General features: G+C 40.8%; 1 protein-coding gene across 1 annotated transcript in view; it reads right to left on the bottom strand.

The window, feature by feature from the left end:
• Positions 1-22,534, bottom strand: part of olfm2a (olfactomedin 2a) — a 57,837-nt gene extending 35,303 nt beyond the window's left edge. Inside the window, exon 1 of the mRNA XM_042505254.2 lies at positions 22,039-22,534. Within this exon, the coding sequence (XP_042361188.1) occupies positions 22,039-22,095 (57 nt within the window). The 5' untranslated portion in view covers positions 22,096-22,534. The remainder of the gene's footprint in view (positions 1-22,038) is intronic.
• Positions 22,535-27,567: the final 5,033 nt, after the last annotated feature.

Genomic DNA, 27,567 nt, shown 5'->3' with positions numbered 1-27,567 from the left:
TCCATTTGTGCGTCCTTATTCGTTCATTTTAATTCTGATCTTTTCATTCACTTCGGTAAAGAGAGTGCTTTTCTTTTTCAAATATATATGTCCTGCTCCATCTAAAGGGTCTTTGAGTTTTAAGACTTTAAAAAGTGCTCTATAAGTCAGACGTGTCATTATTATTATTATTATTATTATTATTATTATGAGATAGTGTCAGTATATGTACATTTAAATCTGTTGCATCAAGTGTAAAGATGTGTTAATTGTGCAGCAGTCAGTCAAGAAATATATATGGTAAAATAAATATATGAACTTGTAAATTCAAACACTAGTAGGTAGTAATTTCCTGTCAGCGTTCCTCTCTCGTTTTAATTGTTGCAACACTGCTGCTTTTTACTGTAATCAAAAATGATCTATCCGGCACGGATAGATCATTTTTAAAGGTCAAGTGTGTAGGATTTATTTGCAGAAAATGTATATAATATTCACATCCTTATTGTCATTAGTTTATAATCACCTGAAAATAAGAATCTGTTTTCATAACCTTAAAATAAGTTTTAAGAGTCAAATGAAAGTGCATCATTTGACTTGTTTTAAGGGAACATACATGATGGAGCCTGAAGGAGAAACATTTTTTACAATTGCACCATTACAGCAGATGGGGAATTGTAGATTTCTTTACAATAATCGTGTGTAAGTTTTTTCCTGAAATCCAGCAGCGACTCGACCTACCTTTTTAATTACTAACCAGAGAGACAGACAGTTGAAGAGGCAACATTGCAAAAATATTTGACATTTGATCAAGCAAACATGACATTGGAGAAATCCTATCTCAGTGTACTTCCTCTTAGAAGCTTCATGAATATATTGCTGGAACATGCATTCAAATTTTATTCATGGAAGGATTGATTGCTCTTGATTGCTCCCTTGATTACAATCTTAACAGTCCATGGGGGCTTATGCATTATTATTTGTAGGGTATTGGCATGAATGAACAGTATATGGTTGAATAGCTTCAGATGGCTCCGACAGCTCAATCAGGGGCAAGCAGGGCACCTCATTTTGCTTGAGGCTGGCTAAAGAAAAGGCCTGATCAACGCAATAGACAAGAACTACATGCAGCAATCAGCTGCCATGCATTCTGCAGCTCAGCATGGCTCTATCCACTGTTCTGCACCTATTCATGCCAACAGCAGCTGAATACGACTCAGTGCAGCACTTCCTGTTGTAAATGTGCCCAGTTGAATTGCCCACACACACGAAGGCGCTTGCACACACAATCATACAGATTCACACACACACACACACACACACAATTACTATGATCATTTCCTGGCTACGTGACCTGATTAACAATGACCCACAAAACTCACACTTTCCTGGGTCCAGCAGCAGAAAGTCACAACCACATATTGACCTTTTTTACCCACCCTCCTAATCAAACATTCTCTCTGTTGCATAGGAAATGCTATTCCTGTAAAGGGAGTAATTACTGAGAGCAAATTGGGAGTCTTCAGCCCAGCAAAAAAGGTAGCTGAGGCTCAAAGAAAGCCTGCTAATTGAGACTGCCCCCCATGGCCACTCGTCTATTCAAAACGCCCTTCACTGAACTTGTGGTGCTGGCCTTGTCACTATCATCCAGAATAATTGAGGTTTTTTTTATCCAGATGGTAACTTTACTTCAAATAGCATCTCAGTTTACAACAGAACAGCTAATGAAACATTTCTGCATGCAAATATTTACACATCTGTATTAGGGCCCCGTATGGAATATCATTGTTGCTGCTGAGAGCATTTTTATGCTTCCACACTGGCAATAGAATGCCTAAAGAATGCTTAAAGAACACCTTGAGGTAATTTTTTTTAACAAAATGGCACAAACGTCCACTTGGACTCAACACTGAACTGATTAGATTTTGGTTGTCAAATATCAATATCACTGTGACCTTGTCCGTCTTATTCTCAAAAACATGTTATTTCACCAAAGTCATTAGGGAATTTCTTCAAATTTTGCAAAAACATCCCCTTGGACTCAACAATAAACTAGTTAGACTTCGGTAGTTAAAGATCAACGTTACTACGACCTTCCGTCCATCTCTTTCTCATTAACACAATATCTCAAGAGGGAATTTTCTCAAATATGGCACCAACTTCCACTTAGTTTCAAGCATGAGCTCATTTGATTCTGGGGTCACTATGACCTTAGGAAAGATATTTTTGGCCAAAATTCAAGAATTCATACTAGAATTATGACAAAATTTCACAGATATGTCAGGTAAAATGAAAGGATGATATTGTATATCCAAAAGCTCAAAGATAAACTCCACTGTGACACAATAATGTTTTGCAAACCACTTTTATGGCCATTGCTCAACATCATAACTCAGGAACTGAAGAGGAGACATTTGATCAGATACTTAATTGGATATCCACTTTGAAACTGCTGACTGTGTAGATCTTCTGTGCTGCCGGGTTGGAGATGTATGTGCAGCATAAGTGTTTAAGACCTTGTTGCTTCTTTGCAGCAACATCCATATTTGAAGCATTGTCAACTGTCATGACTACACATGAGACAGACATGGATGTAACCTGTAACTGCAACTTGACTGGTGGAGGCATCCAACCTACTGGAATTGGCCACTATTCAATTGTCTTATTACTGTAATGGCAAAATGCTTGGTTATACTAATGATGTATTTATCTATATCTGCAGAGATGCACCTAGTACCTTGTTAGATAACTAAAAAGAGACAACCTGTGAACAGAGTGTCTGTGTTTTCTCATTGGGGCTCTGTCTGAGTCATTGTTTACAAGTGTCACCCAGTCACAGAGTGAAGGTATCACCGTGATTAGCTAACCACTGTGGTAGGTTATACAAGTGGAAAACACTCCAAAGAATAACACAGGAGATAGACAAAATGGTAATAGAAGAGACTGTGATGTTTAGGAGAGGCAGCAAGATCGAGAGAAGCAGTGAGAGAAACCGATAAAGAGAGAAAAGGATGGGTGATGCATTTGAAACTCCCTGAGGTGATGAATTTACATCTTGTCTGTTTTCTGCCACGTCTGCAACAGCGAAACTAACAGGACCAGAGAGGAGTGGTGAGATCCTGCCAATTACAGCATTGACTGAGAGTTTGCAGCAGCCAATTGTGGAGGAAAATCGTAATGCTCCATGCTCGACATGGTCAAGAGCAAACAATGACCAGAACCCATCAGCTATAACTGTATATCGGTAATGAAGGGACAAAACCAGCCTGCGGTCTCGTGTCCAGCTTCTCTGTCGGAGCCCACACTGGAGCCTCCATTTGTATCCTCTGTCTTCAGGTCATTAATGCTCAGAGAAGCTGTAACATTTAATTAGGGACACATTATTAGTACAACGCAGGCACAGTGTGCAGTGGAGAGAAATCCCAAAACAGCCCCTAACTGAATATTACATTTACAGCCACATGGAGTTATGGGCAAAAATGGTTCGGAGAAACTTGTAGATAAACAAATTAGCTTGTCACTGTGTGCTTTTATGGAGTTTTGCCTTGCTGGTGGACAGAGTAGAAATAATTATTTGTATAAATAAACAGTCTTGTGTGTGCCTTGTGCCTCCCCCCAACACCCTGATGATGATTCCAGCCGTGCGATCTGCAAAGTCTTGGCAGCATTGTCAAAATGAGGAGCCGCTGATCCGTTCAGTGATTAAACAAACAAACAGACAGGAAAAAAATCAACAAACTTGAGAAAATGAGTCTACAGAGCAGAAATGAGAAGGCCATATGCTGGATATTATAAAGGGGTAATATTCTGCAGAGTTAGCCGAGTGTGAGATGAGAAGTATTGTGAGTGGGAAGGTGTTGGTGGGAGGTAGGAGGAGGCCCTGATGGTAACGAGTGGCCATAGAGTCTGGTGCTTCACCACAGGGGGTTGCATTGGATCATCAGGCTGGATCGCTCAGCAACAGATACACTGCTCATCAGAAACAAGAAAATAAACTGTGTGGTGAATGTGGCAACATGTCCTGCATTACCAATCTCAATTCAGCCGTCTTTCAAAATGCGAATTACATTGTGTGAGTTTGTGTGGAGGTTATACACAGACAAACAGCCGCTGTGTGGATTTCTATAAACAGCATGTCTGTGTCTGCAGTTCCCGTTGATGCAGGATGTTTCTGCATCGTGCTCTTCACTCTGAACACGACGCAGATCCATGGTGCTTAATGATGATATTTGTGTTCGCAGCCTGGGAGATACAATATCATAAAGGCCATCACTTGAATTAATATTCTATGCAGCGCAAGAAGGCAATGGGAGACAACTTTTCCCTTAAGGGGGCGCTTCCTTTGCCAATCGTTAACATAAATATTTTCATTTGGTGTCTTAAAGACATGGCAGTTGAGATCCACTGCTCATTCTTCCTTGGATGCGTCATTGTTGATTATTGCCTGATTGCCTCTGGTAAAATAGGCAAGAATGGATTCAAAATAAGATAAAACTTCATCATGGGAGATTAGAATGACAGAAATAGCCTTTAATTATGAGCTTAAATGGTTAACACATTGGGACATTTCTAAAACCCACAGATTAAATCACAAATTTGAATTTTAATGACACCTTTGCAAAGGTTCTCTCTGCTATGTTTATTTGTGTTAATCTGAAAAGACTTACATAAAAGGAGGACAGTCAGGGGTGCTGCGATGGTGGTGGTGGGGGCTAAGGGGCTGATTACCTATTACCCAAATGGGCCCCTGAAAAGCTTGGAATAAAAAGTTCGTTTAGGTTGCAATATATTATTTCTGAGTAAGAAGTGCCATAACTAAATTAAAATTGTCTGAATAAATAGTTTGAAAAAACTCAGCTTTGTTGGTGAAGGCTCTTTAAGGCTCCACCCACCCCTTAAAGGTCCTGTATTGTAAAAGTCAGATTTCCAAATCTTTTTATTTTTTCTTTTTTGATTATAAAGAATATATAGATACTGTGAAATTATGAAAACGTTCAGTCCACAGAGGAATGCACACAGAAAATTTTTAGAAACTGTTACTCTAAACAAGCTGTCAGGACTTCTGTGAAGTTGATGTGATGTCACAGCTACACTATTTAAATGAAGAAACTGCCACTACAGCCTTGTTACAGTCATTCCTGGCTGCAATGAGGGCACAAAGAGCGCAGATAGAGCAGATATGGAAGACCCAGAAACGCTGACCAATCAAAGCAGACTGGGCTTTTTTGGAAAGGAGGCTGAAAGAGACAGGTGCTAAAATTAAGCGTTCCAGACAGTGTGAATACAGGTATATTCAGGCGGACAGCATAAGAAAAATCTGTTTGTGTTTTTTTTTATTTAAAGCATAAAAATCAGCATAATATGGGGGCTTCAAAAACAAAAAATTGCTTAGGTCGTTCCTACGTGATTTTTCTCTAAATGCATTTAAAAGCTGAGTAAGTTTCTTCTTATAGTGATCGAGGACCAACATGCACTACTATGTTTTTACCCATGAAAGGGAAATCAAGGTTACAAGAAAAAAGAGGGGGGAGGGGTTCACAGAGACTACTTATGCATTGAATTTGGTGCTACACCCCTGACAATATAAACATATTAATCTGATCATTTTTAAATGTCCTCTGTGATGTTCTCCATTCACTGGCACTTCCTTAACCAACCAAGTGTACCCACGCACTTATTTCACAGTGTAAATGAGTCTCACTGTTTGCACTTATATCAGTTATATATTTATATTTATAAATATCGTTCCAGAACATACCAGGTAGAAAAATGTGCCTGACAAGTGAGAAGCAGTCCTATGTGGAGATCCCTGCACCAGCTCTCTGCATGTTGTTACTTTCACTGCGAGGAGTAAGAGATGAGAGCTGGGCCTGAGAGGGCCAGTAGCCCGAGGCTCTAAGGCTTAAAGAGAGAGACCTCTCCTGAATACCTATTCATCACATCGCTATTAGTGTGGCTGGAGCACTCAGCTCTGCTGCTCAAAAATATAACGAGGATTACTGCATGAGATCCCATAGCATAGTCTGACATGATAGGACTAACACTGCTGCCTGATGTACAGCCAAGCCACGACTTCAGCCTGCTCGCTCTTCTCACCTTGCGATGCAGCGAGATGCAGACGTGCATATCTTGCTACACATCCGCAGGCACACAAAGTCAATAGTAGATAAACAAGTGCAGACTCTAATCATCATGAGAGCAGGTTTTTATCAGAGCATGACGTTTCTTTTTTTCTCCCCCCTCCCACAGAAATGCCACGCGACATCATTTTCCTCTCTCATCTTGTCTGTCAACACTTCATCCTTTCTTCTGCTGCTTCCTGTGTCTCTCTTGCCCGAGCGACAGGATGCACATGCCATTGTTTTGTCACGGTCACGGCCGTATTGATTAAGCGATGTGGAGCTAATTAAAGACAATCTGCAAGGAGCGTCAGTGCTAGTCGGGGGAATAAAATCATGGTGACTGAGCGATAGGCCTCTAATTATTATTCTCCTTTTGGTTAGGATGGGGAGAGATAATAACCCTGCAGGCACATTCGGCAGGCACAGTCAGAAGGCACTCTCTGTCTATTTCTCCCTCTATCCCTGCCCGCAATCTCCAATTTTCATTTCCAGCAACTCCACTCTGTCTTTTCCTCTTTCTCTCTCTGTCTCTGACTCACTTTACAACCACGCCGGCCTGCTCAGCTGCTCCACTAGGCACTAATTCAAACTCAGTCCACATCCTCTCACTTTGTACTCTGACACTGCCCACCACCACAACATCTTTAGCATCTGTGTGCGTTAATACATGCATGCTATTTATGTAGATTAAATGCTGGTGTTCATTTGAAATGCACATTAAGCCTTTTTAATACAGTACAATATGTTTCTTTGCTGTACTTAATACGCGGTAACATCGTTTACATGCACATATGCACACGCATTGCCAAGAGTATTACTGAGGGACTAGAGCTTTCTTTTAGACTATAGAAGAAATACATTTTGTTCTTTGTACTGGCTGTCTTTTTGTGTCTGAGGCTGCAGATTATTGAAAAGAGAGGTGAAACATGCTGCAGACAGAGAACTTGAGGCAAGCTCAAGGCCATTGTTTCAAAAACATGTTTTGTTTGTATACTGTAAATAATCAAAAGGGCACATTGAGCAATGGATTCATGGTACTGCTGGATACACAGGGCTCACTCACAAGAAAACTTCTTTTCCACTAATACGCTTATCTACATTTGTGCTCTCTGATCTATGAAAAATGAATGCGAAAAGTCAGCGTGTTACATCATTTTCCTCCAATTTAGTGTAATCCATCAAAGCTAGATCAAATTTCTTTCAGTAAATGTCATCAATGCTACAGATATCCTTCCTTTTTACTTATTCTTTAATAGTCTGCTCTCTCTCTCCTGCTTCCAGATGTGGTGTTCACATCCTGTGTTACACACTGCTATGTCTGTGTGTGTTTTGTAGACTTGGAGGAATCCCAGGGGTTTAGAATCAGGCAGAATAATGTAACGTAAGCTGGTGTTCCTTCCACTGGAGCATCTTGTTATCTCACCTCTCCTACATGTAGTGTCTCTATCAAAGGACCTCTCTACCTTGCTCACCGTGGGCCTGCAGAGAGCAGCTCTGCCAGCCTGCTTGATATGCAGCAGTGTCTGGTGGCTGCTGGGCTCCCACGCCTCCCTGACTGGAGCCTTTAAGCCTTGGCGCAGTCAGAGAGAGCCTCCCTCATCAATGGCCCTACTGAGTGGCTGTGACAGTGCCACGCGGAAAACACATCGATTAAATGGTTCCTCTTGCCACCCGCTTCTGCCGCGGCGCATAGCTCTCATCCTTCATTCCCCCAAAATGAAAGCACTGCAATTGAGTTAGCTTTCAACATGGGAGGCAATGCTGTCACACTCACGCATGGCGGCGAGGAGAGGATTCTCTGGAATAAAGGTAGCAAGGAACATGTGGAAAAGGAGGAGAGGGAGACAAAGAGGAGAGAAACATAAAAGAGAGAGAGAGGTAGTAAGAGAGAAATAGGTGTAGTACAGTCGGAGTTCAAGCAAGATTTACCCTTTCACTCTTGTATTGCCTCTCATTCAGTGTCAATTGCTGCTACAGCTCTCCGTAACATGAATGTGAGTAATCTGTAATTAACTAGGGCTTTCAAAGAGAAGCTTACTAAAAGAATTTCACACAAAAACCGAACCTTTCTCGGGATTGTGCCAATGCTGTCCAGCCATGTGATGGAGCAGGTAGAGGCAGAATCTTATGTGTGGTGTTTGAGAATGCATAACGCTCTCTGATATAGGATGTGTGTCTTTCGATAAAAAGCGGGGAGATGTGAAGAGCACCGTTCAAGTAGCAGCTTGCCCAATCTGCTCAGTCTTATGAAAGCTTTTGTATCAGAGCGGGAAGAGGAGCTCTAGGCGCAACAGCCATATTTATATTCCAATCTTCTACACAGAAACCCACATTGCCAGGCTCATAAAAGATTCATCGAGCAGGGAAAAGCAAGGTCGTACAGAAAACTGGTCAGGAGGTGCCTGCTGCAATGCAAAAAAAGAGCAGATGGACGCAAAAAAAAAAAAATCTGTGGGTAAGTCCCACGGTGGCAGTTACTAGGGTAACGTGTGTTGTTGCCCTTATTACTGGTGGCAGTGTGTAGAGCATTGACCAGATGATCAAGCGTGTCTGTGCTCTAATTGGCATCTGTCACTCATACTATAATCTACGACAGGCTTAACAGCCTCAGCCATGTTTGGTGGGATTGACTCAGTGCGTTATTTGGTTCTTTGTCTGCTGTGGATCCTGTTGCTGACATGTTTGTGAACTAGAGAGCAAAGGGGAGACAGAGAGAGGGGGAGACAATGTTTGTGTGTGTGAGCGACTGCGCGTGCATGTGTGTGCCTGTTCGGGGTGTTGTCAGAGAAATGTCACTCTTGCTTAGAGTCACAGACATAAACCTCTGGGAGTCCTGCACCCTCCAGCACACTCACGCAGAAGGAAAGAGAGAAAGTGGGGGAAAGAATGCAATATATAGGGATGATATTCATCCCACCAGTCAAGCTGATCCCTCCATACACCGTTGACAGCAAGCATACAAATAATATCCTATACTTTATACGAGCACACCAAATCTTTTTGAAGAAATTATTTGTGCATCAGTCAGTCATGGTGAAATTGTCTGGAAGAGAGAATTAGGGTTGAAGGGGACGCTACCGGCGCAGGGGACACATGTAAATCTTCTTTTCTTTTCTCCTGCGTGTATAAAAAAATAATCAGTCCCTCAGTGTACAGCTGGCTGCTGGGTAGCTGCCAGGTTAACCATGTCTGTATAAATGACAAAGCTCTAACAACTGTATTCAGCACTGAGTCCCGAAAGACCTTAAAGACCTTTCTAATGACGATTATGAGCTGCCCTAGAGTCAGCCAGCTCAGTCCATGGGATCGCTAATGGTCATTTTAGTACAGCAGGCCGCTGGGTTTTCAACAAGACAGAAAACAGCAACAGAGGTCATTTAGAGCCCACACAACCCTGCAGCAAAAGTAGTGGCCCGTCTGTGGCTCTGAATGAGTAAGTGGTCATTTACAACATGGACTAAATACCAAGGTTACCAGATTTTACTGTCTGACTTTGACAACCTCAGTTTAAAGCAAAAATGTCCCCTGTCTGCTGAAATATCTGCAGCGTTTTCAGAGTTTCAACAACAAATGTAACACGCAGATGACAAGTAAGTTTAAGTAAGCCTACTGAACATACTAACTGTATGATTTTAAATGTTATAATGCAAGGAATATGGTTTCATCTGTAGGAGTGTCAGTTCAGAAGGAATGAGAGCCACTGTGACATTTATTCAAAAATGCTAAAAATGGCTGCTGTGAAATCTGCATGTTGCATAGAATACCAATAATTCAACATAATGACATTTGGAATGTTGACACCCTCTCCACCTTTAAATCCCGTATGAAAACGCCCCTTTTCAAGCTGGCATATTCGGTCTGATTTTATGGTGACACACGCATCTAGGTTGCATTGATGATGAATTCCTTATAATGATTTAATACCTCGTTTTTATGACAATGATTTTGTTGAGTTATTATATTAACTTTTTATTGATAACTGTTTAACTTAATGATCTATGGATGCATTGCTGCTTGAATTTAACTGTCTGGTTAGGTGTCTTTAAATGCCTTGAAAGGCTCCTTTAATTTAAAAAAATCGAAGTGCATGTCAAATATTTTTTTCCCAAGATGGTTTCTGTCATTTAAAGTTGTTTTTTCCACCCTGATGTTTGTTCAAGTGTTCATTTTTGTGTTAGGTTTGGCTTTAATTCATTATTTGATGCTATATAAAGGGGGTTTGATGCCATGATTGACAGCTATATATGACAATCAGTGTGATTGTGATCAATGGCACTGCTTGTGATTGGTTGGATGGGTGTATCAGCAACTGCAGAGATTTCTCCTGCTCGGACTCTGGCACCAAATGATATCAGTAGCACAAGATGGTAGCGCCTGTGTTTGGGATATTGTAGCTTCATTTTTGTACAGTGAGAGTAACTGAAGAGGCATTGGCCATCTTTAAATAAAGTCTATGATTCACACCAGCACTCGGGCGTGTGTTTGCAGGTTGCTAATAGCATTAATTACATGCTTAAATAGTAACAACTCTGATTTATCTAACCAAGGAACCATAGGCTGCCAGATGGGCGAAGTGATACCTTTTTTAGTGACCAAGTTTGTTGCTGCTTCATGAAAATTTGCCACCATCACAGATCAATATTTCATATATATCTTATATCTCTCAAAACGTACACACATGAGCTGCGGCGCTCAGTCCGTGTGTCTCTGTCCTCTGTCCTTGTGTTGCCATAATGCATGCATAAAGCCGGTGGTATGGACCTCGGGTTCAGGTGTTTGAATATGACGCCCAACCCTACTACTACTACTACTACTACTACTACTACTACTACTACTACTACTACTACTACTTGCAAGTAGTGTGCCTTTTATGCCTGTTTCATAAGCTTGTGTTCTTTGTGTTTATGCTAGTAATATGCTATTATGTTGGAGTGTAAGAGTTAAATGGCTGGATATAGATCACAACACTGAAGGATCTAGAAACAACGCAAAATGAACCACTGCCTCGAATCTTTGCATGTATACTTCTCTTTAACTTTCGCTCAACTGTATGGTAGAGCAAATTTTGAGTCATCTTAATGAAAAATGTATTGAACTTAAGTCAACCTTACTGAGCCATATCATTCAATTCAGGTATGTTATTAAAAAAAAAAAATCCACTGGATTTCATTGTGTCTTTACATAGTTTGCCTTTTCAGTTTGCCTCCTTCAGGAAGTTAGTAACAAAAAATGTGAAGACATGCAGCTCTCTGATGATGATTTTTCACCATTTCAGAGGTGTTTTTTGAATAACTGCAATGGTAAATATCCCAAATAAATATGCAAAAATAATACTTGCACTGGCAATACTACTAATTTCATGGTAACAATGACTTCTGACAGTAACAGTAAATGGCCTCAACAGTTTGGAAGAGGTCTGTATTTAAAAAATAATGGGGACTATAAAAAAAGAAAAAGAAGATAACAAAAAACCATAAATGGTTAAAAATCTATAGAGTGCCACAAAACATAACACCGCAATACTCAAGTGTATCTTACACGCCTAATATAAACCCATATGGAAGGACATTCTAGTTTGAAAGGTATGGCCACACAGGGGCTCAACCATGACATGGACTCAGTGTTACACCATGAGTCAGGGCGCTGACCTCACACACTTCTCCACTCGGCCTTCCATCTGTTAACCAATTACCACGCAGGCCAATTGCCTGCCTTCGTGCCTCATCCAAGGCACTGCAGTAGTAAAATCAGTCACCCATTTCACGAGGGCCGCACCACAAAAAGAGCTCACTGCCATCATCACAGGCTAATATCACCCCTGTGTGAGTCATGAACAGACCACATTTAGAAAACTGACCCAGAAACAGGTACAGCATCATCACAAACCAAACCACTCACACTGGCACACAAACCTCCCCGTCCACTGAAAGACACACACACCAACTGCCCCTACCACACGTACACATACTGTACTGAAGAGGTACAGCTTTGACTTTCTCTAACTCCTTACCACATGTTTCACACTCATCCTAACTAAGTCAACCTTAAAAAAAGGTCTAACCTCAAGAATTGATGGTTAACCCTCTGAGAACCAAGTGTTTGCACTCAGATGCCTCATGAGTCCACACATTGTCACTGTGTGCAAGCATTACGTGTACCCATAAACACACACACACCTCTGATGATGAAGCAGTGGGCAGCTTGAAAGCACATCAGACATTAAGATGAGGGAGTGAACAGCGGACACAGCACAAAGGCTCAACAGCTCTCTGCACCCCAGCCCCTCTTTCTTAAGCCGCATCTCTTTTATGAAACAGATCTCTTTACGGTGGTATGATTCTGATTCGCACAATGTGGTATCATTATCGTGCACTGATTCAAGCTCTAACCTAATCAGTCATGACACAAGCACATACTATTCAATCTCTTCAAGCAGCACTGAATCAAACATAATGCAACCTCATTATCTGTGGCTGATTGTGAAGCAGCACCTTTGTATATTAATGGGGAAGTGCATGAAGGTGGATGCAAGCAGAGTGGCTAATCTAACCCGGCCCGCTCACTTACTCACCCACATAGTGCTCGAGATGATTGTTAGTGACTGACAGGCAACACAGAAATTCAGTTATGTGGGTTATCTTATTCAACAGAGCAAAAAAACATGTGAAAATGACGCTCAGCTTACATATTATTAATGGCATGTGTTATGGAAATGCCGCTCATATTACAAGTATGCTTGAAAAGTTAAAATACAGGTAGTGTAAAAAAATATATGACGAGTTTTTCACATGCTATAAACAAATTTGAATGATAAAATAAGTTTCTATTTGCACAGGGGTGAGAATAGTCACACACAAACCGCGATTTGGCTTTACACTCATTCTCACTCATTCAACGTATTACTATGAATCCACTTCATGCTGTGATTGGCTAGTACTTGTCACATGGAGAAGGACATTGTCATGGTTGGAAGTGTTTAGGAGTAGGGCAAAGAGGTCATGTTTGAGGCAAATATTAGCCCATGTCAGATATTCTCTGAGATCGAAATGGCAAATTTACGAGACAAAAAGTCACAAATGTGCAGCTAGAAAGTCAGGTGACATGTTATAAAGAGCGACACAGTCCATGGAGTGAGTAAGATGTGGTGGGTGAGTGGGTCAAGCATAGTGAGTCAGTGTTGGCTTATTATTTTTAGACCTACACTATTTTCATTTTTCAAGATATGTGAAGCTGCTGAATCAGATTGTGTGCATAAACTTTTATAATTTTTCTGAATGTTTTAATGTTACCAGGGTGCCCAGGAATAGACATATACGCTAAGCTTGGGTGGTATCGTTTCGTACAGTCAAACCTTCCTGGCATTACATTGAGGCATTCGGTATATAACGGTATTTGTGTAAAAAAGAACATAAAAGCTGAGCTACTGGTGACTGAAGTCATTGTAGCATGCCATTGTCTTGCCCACAATCAGTGTACTTAGACAAGTCTCGTTGGGTTTAAAAACTTTTGTCCCATAGAAAAAAGACAATAGATAGGTCCTTCTGCTGGCGGACTTACTGACACTTGTTGCCTTGATGGATATCAAAACACATCAATGGGCTGAACAGAGATGATGCGCTGAATAAAATCATATGGCTGATAAACTGCTTTTGTAGTTGGATGTAGAAAATGTTATATGTAGCAATACTCACAAGCAGGAGCGGTCAGAGGCATTTTTCTTTTTTATGTTATTTCCATCACTTGCAGTCGTCATCCTTCTCAACTTATCAGCCCGTTCCACTAATAGCGACTGACCTCTTTTTGTGCGTGTTCTGCACTACATAGCTTCAATACAACATGCCCATATCATTTTAATAGTAAAGAAGCATCTGAATGTTTAATTGTATTTAAAATAATATCTTATACTCTGGTATACCATATTATTTTGATACTGCCGGAGCTGATTTTACATCCAAGTGCAAATAGCCACTCCAACAGGTTGCAAATAGCATTGTTGGTGACTGACACCTGGGTACAAATAGCATCTGCCTTTCAAAAATGTGCAAGTATATGAAATTAAGTTCCAAATTGTGAAAAATAAGCAGCATTCTCTGCTCTGAGACACTGAGGGCATGTCCACTGAAGGAGCAGAAATGAAGAACGAGCAGGTGTGAAGCGACAGACTGTTGTTAGCAGCTAGCTCAATAGCACAAAGCACATGCATCCTGACCCAAAAAATAAGTTACTGTGCAGTGTTCAGCAGCTTATAGCAGCTAACGTTGGTATACAGCACAACAGTGAGCAATAACTGCTGGTGGGCCAGGTAGCCGATTTGATTTAAAAAAAAAAACCTAAAAGGTGCATTCCCAACGGTTATTTTGCTTGCATTTAAATGATTTTGGCATTGACAGAGTTTTTCATTCATATATTTGTTAGATTGAAAAAGCTAAGAGAGCTTTTTAGAAATATGCGATACCTTGTCAGTTTTTCACGTTATTAGTGTTACAAAGTCATACAAATGATTGAGGACTTTTCATAAATTTTACAGTAACATACCGTATAATAAGACAACACTGATGCTATGCGCCCTAATGTTAGTTTTTTTAGAGTCAGGGAGGGGTTATGTTGAGAATAGCTCCAGTGTGTCATCAAACCAAGATTTCAGGCCTGTCCAAAAATCCTGGACACAAAAACGAATAACAGTGAATACCAGTTTAACTCCACAAGGGAGTACTGTATAGTTCAGTCTTTTCACATGTTTTAAAAAAGTATTTTTTTAACATGTATAATGTGTTAGGAGAGAGGGCAGACATCAATATCATTACATGAAAAAGTTAATGCTGCGTGAACTACATGCAATGAAGTAATGTCCTTGTATTAGATTCAAAGTTGTACGCTTAGCTTGACCTTTCAAGGGCTTGTGTGGTCACACAATGTTAGTAATTCAGACAAGCACTGGACCTGTCGTAGCATAGCAAGGTGATTTTAACAGTTGAGTGTGTGTCTTTGCCTCTCACTGGCAGATTTACACCCCTGCTCCCGCAGCTTTTCATTTGTTTAATTCTCTAGGTGGAGGTTAGGCTGCTGCTTGGCAGAGCACACTCTGTCCAGCCAGCCACCTAGTGTCCTTCCTCCTGGGAAACGTGGACTCACATCTCTGTTCCTCTTTGACTGTCATCCAGCTACACTGTCTCATTCATTCCTCCGTATTTATCAAAGCTTTTAACAGGTAGGCTCACTGATAATGATGGCAGAGGGGACATTTTTTTAGAAGTATTTTCTACAGGGTTTGACAAGCTTCAGTGTTTTGGTAAGACTGCTGTGTAACAGGCTTTTGGCATGGAGACAATGACAGAAATTTACCACAAGTGGCTCGATTATAGCCATGTCTGGGGAAGGGCTGTTATTGTGAGCATGCTGCTTTGCTCTCATTGGACTGGCACCAGGAAAAGAGATTTTTGGCCAAAAGGTCACTGCCAGGTCGGTGGACTGTTTAAGTTTGTCTCAGTTGGACATTATCCAACCCAGCTGTCTATGCTGCCTGACTCTGATTGAACCGTGGTCTGTCCTTGTTGTCCTCACAGGCAGAGACATTGTAGGTAGCGTTAGTATTAGGTTAGCTACCTGCTTTACATCTCTGCCTGTTTGTGTAGAAAATCAGACCCTTTTACATGTCAAGTTTGTTAATTTGCAAATTCAATTAATTTGAACAGACCTTCTGGGAAAAAGCCCAGGGATCCGATGTGTCATGAGCCCCCGCAAATTACAAATTACCAAACCTCAAAATGAGACACAAACAGACCACAAGAGACACATGACTATAAAGAGACACAAAAGGACCACAAAGAGACAAAAAAGACCACAAAGAGGCATAGAATAACAATAAGGAAACACAGAAAAACAACACACATAAAAAGATCACAGAGACCCTAATTAAAAAGAGGACAACAAAGAGACAGAGACTGAAAAATGACTACCAAGAGACACAAAAGGACAACAAAGAGACACAAAATGACTATAAACTAACACAAAGGACAACAAAGACACAAAAATACCACAAAGAGACAAAAATGACTACAAAGAGAAGCAAAACAACAAAAAATAAAAGACACAAAGAAAAACAACAGACATAAAAAGATAAACAGACACAAGATGACTATAAAGTGGCACAAAAAGACATCCAAAAAAGACAACAACAAAGATACAAAATTACCTCAGAGACACATAAGGACTATAGTCTAACACAATAGTCTAACACAATAGTATAACACAATAATATAACACAAAACAGCCACAAGAGGACACACAATGACTAAAAAAAAGACAAAGACACATAAATAGCCAAAAAAAGAAACAAAACTACCAAAAAAGACACAAAATTACCACAAATAGATATAAACAACCACAGAGACACAAAATGCCCTCACAAAATGACTACAAAGACGCACAAAACAACCCCAAATTGACAAAAAATTGTCGAAAACAGACACAAAACAACCATACCTACAAAGAGATACAAAACAAACACAAAAAAGAGGTATAACCACCACAAAGTCTGTGTCTTGCTCCTATAGGAAAGGTGGTAGGGCTTTCTGCATGGCTGTGCCCAGGGGAGCAGTGTCTCATAATTCACCTTAGATACTGACATCTAGCTTAAAAAGTCTTTTTTAAATTTTTTTTTATCAAAGTTATGCTTTTATTTGCATCAATAAAAGCATCTCAATTCATTGACACTTAAATTACAGCACTAAACTACTGTATAATTAACTCAATGTAAATAAACTAAATGTTTCTGCCAAATGATGTTTTAAACAGCAGCGTGATTTACAAGTGCTCACTCCTTTACAGTACTTTCCTTTTAGCTATAAATCGACCCGGGCTGGGTGAGTTTCTGGTGCAATCATCACACCAATCTAGGATGAGGAAACAGAACTTAACAAGGCCATAAAGAGTTGTCTGTTCAAAGTGATTGTTTATCGTGATCCCTGGTGAGACAAAGGATCAAGTAATTCACTGAAAAATCTAGCCAATTGCTTACACAGGTTCTGACTCTCTCTCTGAGAATGACAAGCAATTAGGTTTTCTCCCCCACTGCACTCGCTGTTTGAGCAGAAAAACACCAAAGCAAGTGTTCATTTCCATCACTCTCAACCATGCTCGTGTTGGGAGTCTTCAAGGCCAGACATCTTAAACCAATAACTGTATTCCTCTGGCGCTCCCTTGCACCAGTGGGACAACAGCATTTGTTTCTGCCTCTAAACCTGAATCTTTCAAGTACATTAATAAATCTTTATGTCTGACAACTTCAGCAGAATTTGCGCAGCTACAGAAAACAAGACAAAGAAATCTTTTGTCCCCTTGAACAAAATCACCATACCTCTCAGTCGGGCTCCAGCAAGCTTTTTTAAATCAGTTTGATGGTTGGACAGGAATATTAGTGGGACACACATTTTTGGAATTTGTAAAATTTCTTCTGAATACAAAATCATTTGAGAACGTGACCGATATTATTCAAAGTCTTTGTTTCAAAGAACTTATAATTATTCATGAAGTTTCAGGGCAACTGACAACAACTGAATTCAAACCTCATTTTGTGCTAAAGATGATATTTCTTGTGATCCCTGTTTGTTTATTAAACTCCAGAATATCTGAACATCTCATTGTCAGTTGTGTATCACCAAATTCTCCATGCATATGCATTATCTGTAGCCCCTTTTACACTGCCTGGTCAAGGGGGGACCATCACCCAGCTATGCTGCCTCACCACCTCACGGCCTCACAGCCTTGCAGTTCTGGTAGGATTGCGGAATGGGGAGACAGAGTTGTCCTACCTTTAATCCAACATGACAGCACTGAACAGCTCTCTATACAAAGGAAAATCGTCAGGATGGGTTTGACGTTTTGATGACATGTTATGTGTGCAACCCACAGCAAGAATTTTAAAAAGCAATTAGCAGTTAGTAGCTAACTCAAAGAGGAAGAGCAGTGGCCATTAGTGCCCACATATTGGGAAAAAATTAGCTCCATACCCTGCGGGCAGAGAATAAAATCAGCCGCTGTTTAACAAAGACGGTAAATTATTGTTATAGCCATGTTAATGCTATTGTTATTGTTTAGAGAGCGCTGCCGATGCAGATGTTATATGTCACACTAAAGTGCTAATTCTATTGTGTTAAATGTCATGCCTGTCATTCCTCTTTCAATTCCACAATGCGGGCATGCTGTCTACAATCACACATTGGAGCAGAATGAGGCTGCTGTCTTTTGGTTCTGTGTAAAAATGCAAAGGTGGCAAGAAGAAAGGACTTCAAAGCAGCCCTGTAGCATGATCTCTGTAGAAAGGGCTTTTCCTTTTTTTCTTTCCTTCTTTTCTTCTTTGAATACCTGATTTCTCTTTGTTAGTGACGGACATGAAAGTGTTTGTTAGTACTTCAGCAGGATACAGGGTCTAGCTGCACAAATCCTTGTGCAGGGGGTGAACTAAACCATTTTACATCTTTAAGGGAATATTTAAGTAATTATTCAACAAATTTTGATTAATTTATGGCACTAACAAACAAAAAATTGCCCCCCCCCCAAAAAAACTTTATAGTCCAAACTTTTCAAAGCCCCCCGGGACACCCCTGCACTTTGTTCACATTATTTTAATTCACCATTTTAAATCCTAGTATAAATGCACTAAATGGATTATCTTCCATTTCTAAGATGAATTAGGTTGTGCATCAGAATTTCTGCTGTTGCTTTAAATTTACGTTATGAGCAATCAATACAAAGCTATTAATATTAATCAGACTAATGAAAAGATGCTGAGTTTCACAGAAAATTATGCCAACATGCTATAATTTCCAACTCCTGACTGATGAGAGTCATTACATGTAGTTTTTTTCATGCAATATTTTGTATTTGTAAACCATTTTCCGAAATGATGCACATTAAATAAGGTCTACACCTTGCAGAATGATTATTTACACCATGCAGAATGATTGATAGCACAGTTGTCCCTGAATGTCTGGTACTTTTAAAGGAGATGAGTTGCTTTGGGTTAATTTGGAATAAGTCTTTATTTTTGAAACATCTTGAGTACAATTTGACAAAGTCACTTTAAAAGAATTTACAGTGCCTTTAGGCTTTTTTTCAGTCTGATGGAGTAAACTATAAAGTATGTGGGTGTATGTTAAAGGAACACACATACACACACACACACACACACACACACACACGCACGCACGCATGCACACACACACACACACACACACACACACACACACACACACAGCAGGGTGTCCTGTCATGCATGGCACTCCATAGATGGATGCCAAGGTCAAGCAGGTGCCCATCTGTATCAGTAGCACTAAGGACCCCTGGGCTTTATGGGTACTTAACAAACACATGCAGTGAACGAACAAGTGCATCTGTCTCATTAAAGCCCTGTTAATATTTCATACTGGTGTGTGCTGAGACTGTGACTGAAAATATGTGAATATCTCAACTCAGCTGGTGGGAAGCGTTACCCTCATTGCAGCAGATATGCAAGAAGTCATCAATTCTTTATGTTTGCCATGCAATCTTAGGGAGGCTGGTAGCATCATATTTTCTTTTCAGACCTCTAAATATTTAATGTAAACACTTACAACAAATTGTCCCCCAAGGCCAATTACAGTATGAAGTCAGTGAAGAAAGGGTTGAGATATGATATTACATCATCAGGTACATTGTCAGTGTCACATTTGCAAGTGGTGAATGGCAACATATATCCCGCTTCACGTATTGAAGAACATCCACGGTGCTGTGTCAATTGACAAGTTGTGTAATTTACCATTTTTTTTACTTAAAGTGCCAGAATTAGTTATTTGGTTTGATTTTTAAACTTGTTGTCGGTTGAGGTTTAATTGGTTATTAGGCATCAGGAAAGTTCATAATTAACTGAGGGGAAAGGAGGTTAAAGAGGCACAATTGGTTCGCTCTGATACCATCTGTGCTGTATATGTTATACTTTGAATCTGACACACAGATGTACAGTACAGTATTCTCATCAGTGTAGACTGAGAGCATACTGTATCTTCTGTTAAAGGTCAACTGCAGTCTCCACCTGCCCTGTGGACATGTAGACATATAAAACACTAATGTATGCTGCAACATACGGCCTTTACTCTGTCTGTGTTACAGCATTTTCCCCAGTCTGTTACATTTAATGGGCCACATCTTATTTGACCATATCAAATAGACAGATGTAACCATGGTTAAATGTGTGAAACAAGCAGCAAATCCTCATAATTCAGAAACAGAAGCTGTCAAATGTGTGTAATTTCTTCTTTACAATGACTTGCATGAACAAAGGCATAGGTTTTGTTTCAACATAAGGTGGGGACACATGAAATGGGAGTTTGGGGGTCCTTTCCCAGGAAATTTTAAGCATCAAACACTTCAATTCCTGCATTCTTAATAATGTTTATGCACCAATATGTGCCTTTTCTGCACTAATTTGTAGCTAAAATGTCTTTAATTTCATAGAAATAAAGTCCTCTGAGCCTGTTGTGTTTGTATTGGAGAATACATATGTTCTTAATTTTGAAGGGGACCCCTGAAATCTACTCTCATGTGGACCTCAGAGATGAAACAACTGGTGAGTGACCACACAGTTCTCATTCACTGTTATTTTTCATCTCAAATATATTTTTAATATACAATATTTTGTTCATAAATACTTCTCATTTATTTAGCATCCTTAAAGATTTAATTTTCAGTGTCGTTTTCTTGTAAGGCCCCACGATCTGTCTGGTGGCCTTTGCCAAATGGTGACACTCACCGCCAACGTGCGAGGAGGCGCTGTCTGTGGTGCTAGATTGACTCAGACTGCTGTTTTTAACCGAAGGCGCGACACGGTGCTGTCCGTGGTCCTGAAAATAATGCTGCATGGAGCTTAAGGTGCGAACCGGCGCCGTCCAACATACAGATCATCCTCTATTTTACGCACTCATAAATATCAGCCAGATTGTATCTACTTTATCAGCAGATCTTATACTTTGTAAGCTGTCGTGGCTCGACGCTGCGTGCCTGCTGACCAGCTGAGCCCACTGCGAGTTCAAATGCTCCTGCCTCGACTTAAAGCTTTTCTGGGTCAAATAATTTACCGTCCTTCACTTCAATTTACAAGTATCACATCAAAGCACGTCATTTTTTACCGAAGCTTTTTTTTCCCCCGAGTGCCATGCACACCACGCACTCAGACACACGTCACACATCTCCACGATCTACAACCATTTGTTGTAATTACACATGGGCTCGCAATCACAGCTACAAATCACATCGAGATCCTGTAGACAAACTGTCAGTGTTGTTCGTGGCATCGGTTCCTTCAAGTTAATCAAGTTATCTGGGGAGCCCCTGGACCTCGCTGTCTGTCAGTGATGTGGAGGTAGATAGGAAGGTCTGCAAACAACGACCTCCAGGGCATCAAAGGTATCGCAGCCCCCGGAAATTAGTTATAATATCAAGGGAAAACCTTACTTTATATTCATACTTTTCTCTTTAGAACATTGTCATCAGCATAATTTATTCCACTTATTGTAATTTATACTACAAATCCGACAAGACTGATTTCAGGCTGAAAACGTGTGAGTTCGATGATTCAACTTCAGGAGGATTCGTCATTAACTGCAACTCTTATTTTATTATTTTCACGTCTTCCCTGAAGTTTCTTGGCTCCTCATCTGCACGCTATTGCATATACTGAAATGAGAACTAGCCTGTAGCAATTTCCTAGTTAACACTGCAACATGCATAGTCTTTGCACATCATATTTCCCGTCATTTTAAACTGCAATCCAGCTCTTGCTAAGCCGCTGGTTCTTACTTAAAATTATTCATATTTGTAAATTCATATACAGGCGGTCAGCACTGCTTTGCGAACTTTTAAACAATGCTTATTCATAGCGTGCGAGCGTTCGTGCCGGAGTCCTTACCTCAACGGGCATGACAGCTAACATCACAAGCAGGAACATGGCACTGAAGAGATGCATCCTAGTCGAAATGATAGCGTCCCAGCCGACACCAGTTCCCGCAGCTCTCCCCCCGTTCTTGTCCCTTTTACTGGGGCGGTTTCTTCAGACACAGAGGGATTCCTTTAATGCTGTGTCGGCTGTGCGCCACCAACCTCATCACCAGGACGCACGCACGGCAGCCCTCTCTGGCTCGGTATAAAGCGACCAGCCGCGTGTCTTGCGTGGAGCATAGACTCTTTTTTTGCGGGTAGGGTAAAAAAGCAAAAGCTCCCAATTCCTCCCCAGCGTGGAAAAAAACTCCCTTAGATGCTGTAATCGGGCAAAGCGGACAGTCCGCTCCGTCCTGCGAAACAACTGCGACTGAGCGAGAAAGAGCGGAGGAGAGTCGCAGAGGTTGGAAGGTGACTGCTGTGCTTACAAGGTGCCGACGCTAGGAGCAGCACGTCAATGTGCCAGCCAGGAGCCCAGTCACAGAAGTACCACCACTCTTTGACGCAGCCAAGCTTGGCCGTGCGTGTGTGTGCGTGCGTGCGTGCGTGTGTGTATGTGAGTGTGTTAGAGAGAGAGAGAGAGAGAGATGCTTGACTGACAATATTCTTGCTCCAGTGACTGAAAGACATACCAAATAAATAGACAGATAGATAGACAGACAGACAGACAGACACACAGACAGACAGAGAGACACACAGATGGAGAGACAGAGAGTTGGACAGTAGCATTGCTTCCAGTGACAATGCTTTTTGCTCCACCAAATCTTTCCACTACAATGACAGATACCTCAAGTAAGAGCTGACATTTAGCATTGATAATGTCTCCCTGCCTTCCTTATAAGCCCGACGGTGAGTGATAACTGTGTGCATTTTTTAAAGATCGAGATAGTGACTGTCAAATCTACATTAATACCATCAATTCAGCGCTGACGCATATCCAATTAGAAGATGCCAAAATAGAGGGATTCTCCAGGGTTTAGGGAAATGATAAAGATTATTCTTTCCCCGATTACAATGGAGATAATGAATGTCGTTCGCTAACAAAGATAATTAAATGATGGTTAGGCATTCTAATAAGTATTTTCCAGGCCAGGTGAGATTGCATGCAAACAGCCTCTGTATGTTTATTTCTTTATGTAAGTGTCCATGTGAACTGTGTCACAGTGATGTGTGGGCCTGTGATTCCTCTGGTTTTTTTGGGGTTTTTTTTGACAGGCTGTGTTTGTAGCTTGCGGCGATCCTGAATTGGATATGAAAATATAACAGCCTCTGCTGCCTGTTCTATCCTCACCTCTTTAATAATAGCACACAAAAACATTTTTTAAAAGTAAAAGCTCAACATGTCACCTGATGAATCCCCTATAATGACTGACTGGCATCAAGAAACCACAAAGACAAAACATAAAAAAGCACAATTGCTTGGAAGAGTGTGTTCAGCCCTCCCACTCCAATTTCCTTTGAATAATTTCAAACAGATAAAGCACCATATATATAGCCAAAAGAATGTTTCATATTTTGAACAAAAGTAACTCAAGCAGATCATTTGTGTTGTAAGTGGCAGCTGGTAGTTAATTCACTGTTGTAGGGTTTTTTCTAAAGCGGTGTTTGACAAAAAAAGAGAAGCACAGTTTGAAAACACTGAATATAGAAAAATCCAAGTAAGTTTTTGCTTGGACTATATTGAGATCTAATGGTACCTAAACACATTTCCTGCATTAGTGAAAGTCTAGAGTTTAGTTGAAGGCGAAGATCGATTAATCGATCGTTAATAATTTAATCAAACATGGGAAATCTAATCGATATTCTATGAAATGCTGTCGAAATATATGCAATATGTTGCTGGGAGAAACGAACGAAAGTGCTTACAATTTGCAACCCTAGTTTAGTTTTGATAAAGGCAGCCCCCCCCCCGTTTTTTTCGATGGGGCACAAGTGAGCAAATTTATCAAAGACAGTGGCATATGACATAAACATACTGAAGGGCTCCTGTTGGTTCTACACAAGGTTTATCATGATTAGAACTTGTTTATTTATGATGATAATAATAATAATAATTGATAGTTTATGGTCTTCAGTGTGCAAAGCTCTAACTACCACATTTTTCATTGCATTTTTCCCCCCAATATCCCATTTTTGTTTCTTAAAGGTCATCTACACTGTAGCTATTTTAACTGGTATAACTTAGTAAAAATATTAGTCTTAAAACAAAACCCCTTGGCTCTGGTTTATCTTGGCTTTTAACACTTAGAGCAGCAGTATTAGTTCATATCACATTAACAGAGGAATCTAAATCAGGCAGTGTGATGGCTTGTGCCTTCCAGCCCCTGCCCCTGTATGGTTCCTCAGAGGGTTGACTTTCTCCAGCCCTGCAGCTGCCCTCGGTGGCATGGTGCACACCCCTCCATTTTCCCAGCAGGAAAACCCACAAGGAGGTGAAATGAGTAGCTGTGGGGAAGCAAGAGAGGGGTGATGTTTTGAAAAAGGATGATGGAGAAAAAATGGAATTATTCTTGCGTTATTCCTGCCTTCATGTGCTGTTATTATGTTTTACTGTAGGATCCTGGATAGTCTCAGCCCAGATGCATACAGTAGAGCATGAGGCTGAGATTAATAGCAATGTCCAGGGCTGCCAGGTTGAGTAAAAGTGATGTTGAGTCATTGCATGGGGTCAGAGTGCCAGTGTGTTTAATGTTCACGCTGAGGATATACACTGTACTAACAGACTCCCTTCTCCTGCTTGCTCTCCTCCATCTCCATCCCCTACAGTTACAGCTCAGAGACCTGGGGCGTTGAGGGAGCTGGGGGAATGCAAACAAAGCATAACCCATTTGTCAAAGATGGAACACTTTTCTCTTTTTATCCTCAATCAGTCCAAGAAGGCCAAGAGAAAGAAGAAAATAGACCTTTGGGGCTACTGTATGTCCTCTCAGACAGGCATTATCTCTCTCTTCCTGTCGCCTCACATGCGCCTGCACAGTGTTAGGCAGACGTGGCACTAAAATCACCAATTTTTACTTTTTCTGGTCTAGACCTTTTTCTCTTTCTTGTATTCTCACGGTAACCCTCAGTGTTTATGTTAGTGGCCTGAGGACTAAATTTAACAACCACCAGCATCCCTGTGCTTCTGTGTGTGTGTGTTTGTGTGAGTGTGTGTGTGTGTGTGTGTGTGAGTGTTTGTCTCTGACTGCCTACAGGCACTCTGCTTGTCAAAAACGATGGTTCTTCAGCATTAAAAACACAGCTGTTTAGATGGGACTATTTGTATTGAGCCACGGTTGCTGAGCCTGTCATTATATAGATTTTCAATTTCCAGGAGTTGATTCTCTTCAAATAATTGGAAAGCATGAAGAGTTTAAAACACACTCTGAGAACGAACTGCAGTAGAGCAGAGGCGGAGAAAGAGGAGCTTAGTGTTTTATTCATGGTTATAGTGAGTATCAGACAGGTGGAGAGGCCCAGTGAGTGACTAGATTGTAGATCATCACACAGACAAACACAGACAGTCTAATTGGATTTTGTGAAGTTGGTGAACATGAGTTGCTCTATCCATCTTGCAAACATTGGAGTCTCTCCTTATAACAGAGCATTGTGGTTGTTATTGATCTCCGTAATGTTGCTGCTACTGCCGGTGCTGCAGAGTTATTATGCAGTAGGAATGAAAGACCATATGCTTCCTGAAACTATCCAGAATGTTGAATCTACATCAGGTACTCCAATGGGCACACAGGATAATGTTAAGCTGATGTAGCTCTCAGTGTTTGGCTTAAATGTCGCTGATTAATACACACACAGGCAATCTATCACTCACAAACACACTTCACCACAACATCAACACGTCAATAAACACGCAGATGGAAAAGTGTTAACCCTGACACCCCTGCAAACACAACACGGTTATCTAAGCCAACCCAAAAGCCCTGTGCAAACACTACAACAGCATGCATCTCACATTTGACAGTCGTGCTTCCTAATGAATGTCTAATCAACTCGTGCCTATGTAAACAGCATGAGACACCTCATTCAGCCGTCGCAAAAGTGCAGCGTCTTTGTACAGCCAAATGGACTGCCACAGCTCACACTCACCCACCTGCTGAGTTTGTCTTTCCACTTCACTAATGGAGAGTCATTATAAATCTAGACATTAAGTTTAAAAATACAGGATTCCAGGATTTCAGGCAAAAGCTTGCAGAACATGGTCAATGCGGACCTTCGTTCATGACAGGATTTATTAAATGCTTCTATTCTCACGATTAAAATGTCAGTTTTTCAGTGATTTTCCTGTCAGATCATTGTTAAGACAAAGACAGCTCACTAAATCCCCTCTCTCCCTTTATACAGACAAGGGAAAGCCTAAAGTATTTTCATCTGATAATGCCGAACAAGTTAGTGGTGATGAGAAGGTTGGGTCAGGAGGTTAAGAGTGCTTAGTTGCCATAGCAATGCTCGCCTAAGTGCCCGCAGGGAAAGGTGTGAAATCCTCAATGTCTGCCCGAAGAAGGAATCAAACATGGCTTTTCACACCCTCTCTCAGGCTGTCTCACTTTACTACCTGCTCGTAACCAAGGCAACCGGGGCAAGGACGACTCAGGTTCAGTCGGGGTTTTCTGCGAGGAGGCCCTGCCATGCTTCATGTCTGCGCCTTGCCATAATTCGGCAAACATCATCAATCATCATCTAGATGGATTGCACGGCAGTCTGCTCATGTCTCTGTATCAAAATAAAACAACAGCGAAGAAGTGTTGCCCTCCACAGACTCACAGAAACATGAAGACATGGCAGGAGACTGGCAGATATATGGGCTGCTATTAGAGGCATAGCTCAGTCTATAAGGACTTTGCTTGGGGACAGAAGGTGGACCGGTGGCTGGAGAGGTTCCAGTTCACCTCCTGGCACTGCCAAAGTGACCTTGATCGAGGCACCAAACCTCCATCCAGCATCTCGTGGGCAGCCCCGTTCCATTTAATGCATGTGTATATGTCCTGTTTGTGCATGTGTGTGTATTTTGGGCCTGTGTGAATGTAACCTGTAAAGAACATCGGAATGAAAAATTTAATTTCCCCTCGGGGATAAATAAAGTATGTCTTCAAGAGTTCCATCCAGTGCCAGCCCCCCTCCCTCAGAAAACAAAACAGTATTATTATCCACATATACATTGCATTTCTTACAAACAACGAAACAACAAGAGCTAATTATAGATCAATACAAATACACAAAGTAGCTAACAAACAATAATAAATATCAAACAATAAAAAAATACTATACATGCAAATTGGGTAATTTCAACTTCTCTCCCTTTTTTTTTGTTGCACCCTGAATGGCCTTTTCATTTTCTCTTTCTCAAAGGGAGTGTCTTTGTGTGTCCGCTTGTTTCTCTTGCTCTCTGTTTAGTCACAACTGTGAAATATGTGGAAGCATAGAAGGCATATTTTCTCATGCGTCAAAATCAGATGAATTATGTCTAATATAGTATTTATATCATTCATGACGTATTATCAGTGTG

This window comes from Plectropomus leopardus, chromosome 18 (genome assembly GCF_026936395.1).
Source record: "Plectropomus leopardus strain MGB_pleo_1.0 chromosome 18, ASM2693639v1, whole genome shotgun sequence".
In the NCBI taxonomy this organism is placed as follows: Eukaryota; Metazoa; Chordata; class Actinopteri; order Perciformes; family Serranidae; genus Plectropomus; species Plectropomus leopardus.
The sequence above is the reverse complement of the archived record's forward strand: the minus strand, read 5'-3'. Positions and strand labels throughout refer to the sequence as shown.